At 43.8% G+C, this 10000-nt stretch overlaps 3 protein-coding genes across 6 annotated transcripts in view; 1 reads left to right on the top strand and 2 right to left on the bottom strand.

Annotated features, from left to right (window-relative positions):
• LOC123516595 (ras-like protein 2) overlaps positions 1 to 4031 on the bottom strand; it is a 32316-nt gene extending 28285 nt beyond the window's left edge. Inside the window, exon 1 of the mRNA XM_045276120.1 lies at positions 3741 to 4031. Coding sequence (XP_045132055.1) covers positions 3741 to 4016 — 276 coding nt within the window. The 5' untranslated portion in view covers positions 4017 to 4031. The remainder of the gene's footprint in view (positions 1 to 3740) is intronic.
• LOC123516596 lies at positions 1126 to 7963 on the top strand. Of its 2 annotated transcripts, XM_045276122.1 has the most exons (4): positions 1126 to 3288; positions 6615 to 6770; positions 6972 to 7326; positions 7532 to 7963. In XM_045276122.1, exons 2-4 carry the CDS (start codon positions 6726 to 6728, stop codon positions 7645 to 7647), a joined length of 516 nt encoding a protein of 171 aa, XP_045132057.1. In that variant the 5' UTR covers positions 1126 to 3288; positions 6615 to 6725; the 3' UTR covers positions 7648 to 7963. The 2 variants fall into 2 exon arrangements, with proteins under 2 accessions (XP_045132057.1, XP_045132056.1); XM_045276121.1 differs by lacking the exon at positions 1126 to 3288 and having other exon boundaries at positions 6499 to 6770.
• LOC123516597 lies at positions 4624 to 6130 on the bottom strand. 3 transcript variants are annotated; one of them, XM_045276124.1, is made up of 3 exons: positions 5922 to 6130; positions 5217 to 5309; positions 4624 to 5091 (listed from the first exon to the last, which is right to left on the bottom strand). In XM_045276124.1, the coding sequence occupies exons 1-3, from the start codon at positions 6007 to 6009 to the stop codon at positions 4964 to 4966; spliced, it is 309 nt and encodes a 102-aa protein (XP_045132059.1). In that variant the 5' UTR covers positions 6010 to 6130; the 3' UTR covers positions 4624 to 4963. The 3 variants fall into 3 exon arrangements, with proteins under 3 accessions (XP_045132059.1, XP_045132058.1, XP_045132060.1); XM_045276123.1 differs by having other exon boundaries at positions 4647 to 5091; positions 5214 to 5309; XM_045276125.1 differs by having other exon boundaries at positions 4647 to 5091; positions 5214 to 5309; positions 5937 to 6130.
• Positions 7964 to 10000: the final 2037 nt, after the last annotated feature.

Below are 10000 nucleotides of genomic sequence, written 5' to 3'. Positions count from 1 at the left end.
GTGTGTGATTCAGCATACAAGGCTCACGTGCAGGAATGATGATGGTCTGCTATGCCTATTACCAAGGTCTGGAGATGAGAGAAATCCCAAACTTTAGATCGTCTCATTCCTCCGCTGGTAAAAGATCACAGTTCATAGGCCTTTAATATATGGGCAGGCTGACATTTTTCGCAAACCACAATGGCCACACACCCTATTTTACTGCCCAGGGAGGAGTGTATGTGTTTGTTTGTGTGTGTGTGTTTGCGTGTTTGTGTGTGTGTGTGTGTGTGTGTGTGTGTGTGTGTGTGTGTGTGTGTGTGTGTGTGTGTGTGTGTGTGTGTGTGTGTGTGTGTGTGTGTGTGTGTGCTCCTCCTTCGAGATTATCCTTTCCCCTGGAGGCCCACAAGGCAGTACAGAGAGAAGCACGCACATGAACACTAAGAAAGGAGAGAAATCGTGTGACTTGCAAGTGTACGTGACATTCATCGTGGTACAATTACTACAATTACTGGGTGTATGTCTTTCTGTTGACATGCTATATTAACCCCTTCAGTTCTGAGACACATTTTTACCTTGAGATTTGTATACGATTAGACGATTTTATTTACATTAGGGAGGGTCTATGGAGGTCATAAGATTAATGTCCCGAGTCTTCACTATTGTAATCCCCCACATGAGTTTCTGACGCTGTATAAAATCATCAAATAGTAAGCTGAATGAATATGAAAACTCGTCATGGTACTGAAGGTGTTAATTGTATTTGGGTTACTTTGAACATATCTTAAAACCTGTATACGTACTATAATGACACCCCCTGTTGATTTGAGTAAAATTATTAGAACCGCGTCATCTTATAAGTAACTTTGCTCTGTAAATAAAAAATAAAAAAACGTCTGCTATTTCTGTTTTTTGGTGAGCTGAACCATATGAAAAGAATAACAAATTTAACTTTTACCAGTAAATGACTACTTAGTGTATACTTTCGTTGAACTGAACTGTATAAAATAAAAAGAGCGCAATATGAGCCAAACTGCATACTACTATAAAATACTACAGTAATGTATTCAGATAAGCCTTAATAAAAAAAAAAATTCTATCGTTGTCAGATTATTGATTATTATAAGGCAGATTATTATTTTTTTCCCTCGTAATTTAGAAGGAACGCTCTCCTCTTCCTAAGAGATTCTAAATATGTGCTACGATTTTTTACATGACAAGATTCTTCAGGGAAATGACTGTTTAATGATACGGGCATGTTTTCCTCCGCGAGGAAGAGGGAGAGGTGGAGGCGACTGGTCATGTGGAGGGGGAGGGATGAGGAGGCGATCTGCTGTAGCGAGGCAGGGAGGGAGGGAGGGATGGGCGACGGTGACGGTCACTGAAGCGCGGCTGAGGACGATGCAAAGGGTGAGGAGGAGGCAGGGAGGGCGGTAAGGAGGGGCGAGGGACGCAAAGAGGATGAGGAAAGGGTGGTTCACTACACTAGACTGAAGCAAAAACCTTGTGTGATCATCTCCGGTGTGAGTCAGCCAAGGTGACCCGCCCCTCAGCCAGCGTGCGGGCGGCGAGGACCACCAGTGGGTCTTTCTCACCATCTCACACTCACAGCCACTGATAAAACTCCATCAGTCGTCATATCCCATACAATAAAGTAACGACAATGACTGTTGGTGTTAATGTTCTACAGGACTGTAACGTCACAGTCATCCAGATACCACTCAGTCTGATCCAGGCCACCAGACCATCATGCAAGACTGCTGAGTTTGTTCCCTTGCGTCTGGCCAGTTATACTGCTGCACCCTTAGCGTTAATGTTGATGGTGATGAATGATGATAGCAAGCTTCTTTCTGTCAACATTACTCACACAGGCATACACACGCTTCACCGCATTTCTTTTCTGTATGACTACATTGGCCAATCAAACAGCCTCTGTTCTGTCGGCAATGACGCAATACCTTCTCACCGAACTTAAATAAACCCAAAAGTCATCAATGTTCCAATACTGCTCATTGTTGTCTAGCTTTTCCTCGAAGTGTGGATTCACCAACACCTTCACCAGAGTAATTTCCTGTGGTTCGGCAGATTGCCAGGCAGCAGGTAATGACAGAGTGACTGATGGCTCGTGCTTTACTCGCCTGCTGCTGCCTCCCTCGACTGCAGGATCTAAATTATTTATATTAAGGTGTTCTCTGAATAAGATGGAGAAACACAGTATACATATTCTTCAACATTGTATCAGCTGATATCGCTGACGGCATGATGTCATAGTAACCATAGTAAGTTTGGAAGCGTCTTGCGTAGTATTGTAACTTTCTGGTAACATTGAAAACCAAAATTATCATGATGGTCATCACTTTCCAAAACACACAATCATTCACTGCTAATGTTTTACTGTAACGCCACCAATAACTTGACAACAGGTACAGTACTTAAAGGATGACGCTTTTCTGCTAAGTCTACTGAAATTAAAGGGGCTATTATTGTACAGGCTCTAAGAAAGTTTCAAAACCAAATAGAAATAATATAGCATATTAATGGCGTGTAAGGTCACAACGCTACAAGCGCTAGCATACAGTAGGTCGCAAGGGATGCCATGGAGGCCTGCCGTGACCAGCCATACAAGTGTCTCAGTTGCCGCACGTCATCAGTGCGCTTCAGGCTCGCTAGTTGGAGGAGCAAAACTTACGACCTGCACCTCACTCAGCGCCTCGGTACCATTCTGCTTAAACCATAAGCCACAATCAAGTGTGCTGCTGAGAGACAGTCGACGGTCTTGCCCACTCAGGCTATGAGGGCGTGCGTGTGGCCAGGCGTGCTAGCAAGGCACTCCCACTGACCGTACTGTCACGTCACTCTCATAAGCTTGCAGTTGTTAAGAAAAATTATACAAAAACAAAATACGAAATTTTCAGAATAATTTGCAAATGCAGATACGCTTGTAGGTTAGAATAAGTAACGAGGAATATATGAGTAAAGGTAACGTAATTATTTCGAACGTTTGAGAAAGTTGATAAACATCGCTTCCAATTACATGTCGAGAAAAACTTAACTTTACATTAAGGGCCTTGGGTTGACACTCTAAACTTCATGGACCGTGGCGTCCCAAGAACGGGCATAACTGTCTGTCTGTCAGGCATCGGCGGGCAGCTGGGAGAGGCCAGCCTGCTCACTCACCCACCCGCATGCTGCCTCGCTGCCTCTCCACCCAGCCGTTGCCTTGGGGCCTTGGCGTTTTCTTCACTTACTTACCCAGCAACTGTTCCAAGGGCGTAAATTTCTGCTTCTATCATCGTCTTCTTCACAACGGTCAGTACAAAGAGTCAGTGAAAACTTCCCTAGTTTGAGGTTTGCTGCAGTTCAGCACGGCTTTCTGTGTAGGTATTGTATTGCACATGAGACATGATTTTGATACTGACAGACCTGACGTTGCTTAAAGGGCGAGCGTCACAATGCTCTACACGCAGCACTCAGCGGTTCCTCTGCCGAGAAAAACGTCACAGCATCTTGGTTGGGATGAAGTGCGGGTGCCCTACTGTCGCAATGAAAATACGCGAAATACTCAATGTCTGGAATCTTTCGAAGACACAAACGATCTGTTTTGGTATAACTGGTGAATGCGAAGAATTATCGATAAAGATGAGAAAGTAACGGATGTGTGAGGAGACTGAACGTGCACGAGAACATAAACATAGGAAAACCCAGGCAGGCCGCCAGACTAACCTCAATTCACAACACTCAAACTTTGGTAGTTTCCTTACTTGAATGAACTGGATGGTGATGGCTGATTTCCCTACACCTCCACCTCCAACTACAACGATCTTGTAGTTATGGGACATAGGATGCTGATCCTTGCTTGGACTTTTCCTCCCCATGGTGAAAGAATCACGCGCGGGGCTAAACAGCACACTTGTGTTCACTAACTCACTCTCCACTACACTGACGCTCGCGGTCCGCGGATGCCGGACAGGGACGGGGGAGAAACTCTTCTCCAAAAAGTTCCAGATGTCGTTATCGAACAAAATTTCTTTTCTCATTTTGTGAATATCCAAGTGATACAAGGAGCATTTCTTTATTGTTAGGCGTGTTTACAACACGTTATAAGTAATGTACTGAAACAAGTAAATAATGAACCGACAACCAATGAAATCCTTTTTCCCCCGATACTCGGCAGCAGGTCGCGCCTGGGTAGTGGGTACAGATGTCACTTGTTGCCTTCTTAGAGGCTGAGAAACAGCTGTACGCTTTCTTTGGTATCTCCCTCCATACAAACCTTGTTTCACTTAGTGAAAACTCATTCTCGTAAGCTAATGTGAACAGTGATCTGTAAAAAATATGACTCAAAAGATAATGAGAGCATGAATGAATGCTAATCAGGGAAAAATGAATTATGAGTAAAAAAAACAGATCCAATAAAGTATTTCCCTGTCTCAGTTCCAAAAGTACTAATGGTATTAGCAAATGTGTTTCCTATATGGCTTGATGCCTCTCCAGAGTCCCAGGTGACAGGTTCCCAGCCCCGGGTGGTGGGGCCCTCCCCCGTCCCCTACTTGCCTCACCTCACCCGCTGCTGACTCACTGCCGAGCTTCCCGACATCACCTCCCCGTATATCTCTGGGTAATATATCATTTATTTCTGCCACTCTTTTCCCCATTTTTTATTTATATTATATACAAATCACTTACTAGGGGCTTATGATTAACATGTAACGTTTAAAATAAACTTTATTTAGTGACATCACAAAGTTAAGATCTCTAAAACTGGTTTGATATACCACTATTATTCCCCCTCACCCGTGATTACATTATGACCTGTATGGCATCTTAATCACAGCCCAGCTCTTACCATAGCCAGGAGACTCCAATATTACATATGGGCGCTGTTAAACACGTAACCTTTGACAGCCAGTGCGATACTTAAGCACACTATTATGTACAGCGTGAAGTGTTGCCACATGACTATATTCCGAACACGTAATAAATCTTAATAGCGGAAGTTGTCCAGTGCCGAGTAGAGAGCGGCGGTGAGGTGAGCGTCCCGAGAGGCAGGGTAGGGATTGCGGCTCACTACGAACCTCCTGGTTGCTGCTATGACGGCCAGCAACATATAGTCTGGGGAGAAAAGTATAGAAGTACATTCATATAAATCAAGTACCTCCTGAACTCAACTGATGCTTCATTTGATTGGAATCCAACAACACAACAAGACTCTTTGTGACAGGCGTATAACCTACAACCTATGAAGATCGCTCCTGCGATGGCTGTGCCCACCAGGAACGTGCTTGTCTCGCCGTCCACCGCCCCTGCTATCTGGCGCTTTTCGGCGGCATCTGCACAATAGAACCTTGGTTGGTAAAGGAAACACATACTCGTAGTTCAGTGCAAGAGCTTAGCGGCACCTGCTTTACGACAAACCATCAAACATTAGGAAAAAAATTCGTACCGATGAGTAAATTCGTTAATTCCTGAGCTCTGACATGATCTGGAAGGCCAATGACCTTTTCCTCCGATCTCAGTGCGCCTGCCAGATTTCATAGTAAGTGATTTTTACAAATGACGGGGTTCCCGTTACACACACACACACACACACACACACACACACACACACACACACACACACACACACAAGGTGCGCACACTTTTAATTTTTCATTAATAGTTGTAGTATATAACATAAATATTAAATTCTGCACGTGAATAATTATTGTTGTTGTTGTTGTTTTCGGGCTTCGACGATCCCACAGATCCTATGAGCCCTGGTGGTGATATATAATTATTGTTGAGAGCGCGTGTCAGACTTCTTACAACACACTTTACATTTGTGATTGCAATAACCATTTATTAATTTGCTCTTCTTCATTTTCTTTTTCCTTTATTTATTTATATCTATCTATTTACTTCTGCAGCCTTGCAAAATTTAATAGAACAAATAAATAACATACCATGGAGATGCAAACCCAAGGACTTAATCGTGGCCGGCAGGTTTGTTGTAAGCAAGCCAAAAGTTGACTGCTCATAATTGGCCCTCATTGTCCCTGTGATCACCACCAACCACTTCCCGGCACTCAGTGTCTTGTACAGAGCCACGCACACAACCACGCTCCTCAACGGCAGCTCCCTCTTTGCCCAACAGCCCCAGACACACCTGTGGCCCTCCTCGTACACCATAAGCCTTCCCTTCATGTCTGGTTGTCTTCCTGTGACCTACTAAACTTCCTTCCACTTCCTTTGCAGTGAAACAATGATGCAGCGTTTTCCTAATAATAATAATAATAATAATAATAATAGTAATAGTAATGATGTTACTAGTAATAGAAGTTAGTGGTGGTGGTAGTAATAGTAGTATTAGTAGCAGCAGCAGCAGCAGCAGCAGCAGCAGCAGCAGCAGCAGCAGCAGCAGTAGTAGTAGTAGTAGTAGTAGTAGCAGCAGCAGCAGTAGTAGTAGTAGTAGTAGTAGTAGTAGTAGTAGTAGTAGTAGTAGTAGTAGTAGTAGTAGTGGTGGTGGTGGTGGTGATGGTGGTGGTGGAGGAGAAAACATTTTGAAGTAGTACTGAAGTATGGCTTGATCGTGTGATGAGTCCAATATCCTGTTTGATGCAGGTCAAATGGTTTCCTGTGTGTGATTCCTTTTTAAGGTCTTCGATCCGGGGAAATTTTTAAAATCTGGACCTTCCTGTTGACCTGCCGGTGTGGTGGCGGTGTGGCGGGGCGGCGCTCACTGGGCGCCAGGCTGTGCCACCGCCAACATGTCCCCTGCCCTGCTACTGTTGCTGTTGCTGCGCCCATCTTTGGTACTTTATCATTACAGCTTGTACTGTTGGGAGAGAGAGAGAGAGAGAGAGAGAGAGAGAGAGAGAGAGAGAGAGAGAGAGAGAGAGAGAGAGAGAGAGAGAGAGAGAGAGAGAGAGAGAGAGAATCATTATCATCATTGTCATATTATTATGATGATGCTCATCATCACCACTATGCTATTGACAGTCCTTTACCATCAGTCACCTGGGTGGTGCTCCTTGCTGGTAGTCGGTCTGGCCTGCACCACAGCTCTCTCCGACCAGAGGCAGCCACCATTAATACAACGTGACATCTCAGACGCAACAAGACACCGTGACCACCCGCACTGGACACCAGGAACTTTATCACTAAAGAAGGAAGAAACAGAAGAGATAGAATATGAAACTGGAAGAGGGAAAAGAATACAAACTGAATTGCAAATGGAAGCAAAGAAGAATGAGATAGACAGGCGTAGCGAGAGGCGAGCATCCTTGTTTCCAATACTGAGAAGAGCCCCGCTGATGGTCCAAATCCCCGCACTCCTGCAACTCGGCATCTCCCTGGGTGCACTCGGTGGTCAGTAGTGGTGTCTTGTGTTGTGTTAATCCTCGGACCGCATGCTCACACTTTATTGGAAGCTGCTTTGGTTCTCAACACTGCTTTCATGATTTCACTAACAGTATAACAAGAAATATACCAGTCCAGCAAAAATAACTAACGATTAGATGAATTGATAGATAAGTAAATCCTCGTAGTTTAATTCATATTTTATATTTTACAGTGAGTTTCATTCAAGTCTCGAAACGTTTGTTCAACTTTAAAGATGACAGATACCAGAAGGAAACAAATGTTACAGCCACGAAGACTTTCCACGCCACGCCCAGGCCGAGGTACTGATGGTGCAACACTGAATTACGAGTACATACTCATACGTTTCTGTGCCTCATGATGGTCTTTTTAACAGACGCTACTAGAGTTTACTGAGGGTTTATAAGGGGGTTTCATAGTTATAGAAACAATTTAACAAGGATTTTGAGTCATCAGTAGAAAAAAAGCACAACACATCACTCAATCTCGAGAACCTTTGAAAATTCCTAGTCAAAATCAGAAGCGTTTTAGGAAAGCAAACCGTTATTTACAGTGGAGAATTGATACTCTTGAATTACTTATGTTATGTATGTATTTAAAACTGAAATAAAAGGTAATTCAATCAGTAAGTTGTATTTGAGGCGTGGAGGAACATCCTGCTTGAGGGCGCCGCTCAGGCAGGATGTGCACGTTGTAATGCTTTCCTCAAAGTTGTAATGTTTTCCTGAAGTGACTCTCCTGCCATTTTTAAACATTACTAAGAGGAAAGTCCAGAGAGTTAAAATCTGCTAGTGTGCTGCTTAACATTAATGATATATCAGTACAAACAAAACATACTTCCTTGTTTGTATTGATACCGTGTCCCTCTGAGTGTGACGAGTTATAACAAGCTTTCTAGTAACGTTACCATGTAGCTGTCACCCACATTATCTATTTCATTGTCATTTTTTTCCTTCTCTCATGTATCTTCCTTTTTCTTTATGTCAAAATCTTTTTCTTTATTCTTTATTCTTTTGTTTCATTATGACAATATAGACTGAAGTGTTTGCTTCAATTATTCGAAACGAAGTGTGTCCCACCTCTCCGTCTACTGTGCATGTGTAATAGTAGCAGTAGCAGCTGTAGTAGTGATAGTAGTAGAAGAAAAGAAGAAGTAGTAGTAGTAATAGTAGTAGCAATAGTAATAGTAGTAAAAGTGGTAGTAATAGCAGCAGCAGCAGCAGCAGTAACAGTAGTAATAATATCAGCAATGATGATGTTGATTATGGTAATAATAATGATAATGATGATAATAATAATGATAATAAAATAGAAAAATAATAATGGTAACAACACAAGCACCATTTCTGTTATACCTGAACATCCATGCATTACGTACACGGGTGCCTCGGTGTGAAATGAAAACCAACAAACCTCCAGCAGACGGATGTAGCACTGAGTCTGTTCCCTCTGCCTATCTATGAGTGTAGTGTGTGGAGGTGTTTCCTTCTACTGACGTAAGCATCGACACTGCTTCCTTACATGATCTGTTACATTGAAGTATTAAAACATCGTTGTAGCCAATGGGATAAAGATGAATTTTGTGACCATAGAAGCCAACCAACAAAACACGATCTTAAAAGAAATCCCCAGAATCAAAACACAATATTTACATTACCAACGCTTCTCTACCTGGATAACTATTCAGAGACTGTTAACGCACATTCTCTCTCTCTCTCTCTCTCTCTCTCTCTCTCTCTCTCTCTCTCTCTACACACACACACACACACACACACACACACACACACACACACACACACACACACACACACACACACACACACACACACACACACACACACACACACACACACACACACACACACACACACACACACACACACACACACATACACACACAGTGGTTAGATCGCTGGCTTCACAAGCCAGAGGACCGAGGTTCGATTCCCCGGCCGGGTGGAGACATTTGGGTGTGTCTCCTTTCACGTGTAGCCCCTGTTCACCTAGCAGTGAGTAGGTACGGGATGTAAATCGAGGAGTTGTGACCTTGTTGTCCCGATGTGTGGTGTGTGCCTGGTCTCAGGCCTATCCGAAGATCGGAAATAATGAGCTCTGAGCTCGTTCCGTAGGGTAACGTCTGGCTGTCTCGTCAGAGACTGCAGCAGATCAAACAGTGAAACACACACACACACCGCGTAGTGTAGTGGTTAGCACGCTCGACTCACAATCGAGAGGGTCCGGGTTCGAGTCCCAGAGGCGGCGAGGCAAATGGGCAAGCCTCTTAATGTGTAGCCCCTGTTCACCTAGCAGTAAAAATAGATACGGGATGTAACTCGAGGGGTTGTGGCCTCGCTTTCCCGGTGTGTGGAGTGTGTTGTGGTCTCAGTCCTACCCGAAGATCGGTCTATGAGCTCTGAGCTCGCTTTGTAATGGGGAAGACTGGCGACCGTGGTGAATTACACACACACACACACACACACACACACACACACACACACACACACACACACACACACACACACACACACACACACACACAATAAGAAACGGTTTAGCCTGTGGCCTGAATGAGAGGTGCAAAGGGAATGAAGGGGAAGAAGAAGGAGAGATGGGGTAGACGAGAGGATAGAAGAGGAAGGATTAGAGAAATTTAGGGCAACGT

The sequence above is a fragment of the Portunus trituberculatus genome, chromosome 41, assembly GCF_017591435.1.
Source record: "Portunus trituberculatus isolate SZX2019 chromosome 41, ASM1759143v1, whole genome shotgun sequence".
NCBI classification, from domain to species: Eukaryota; Metazoa; Arthropoda; class Malacostraca; order Decapoda; family Portunidae; genus Portunus; species Portunus trituberculatus.
This window is presented reverse-complemented; position numbering and strand designations above follow the sequence as displayed.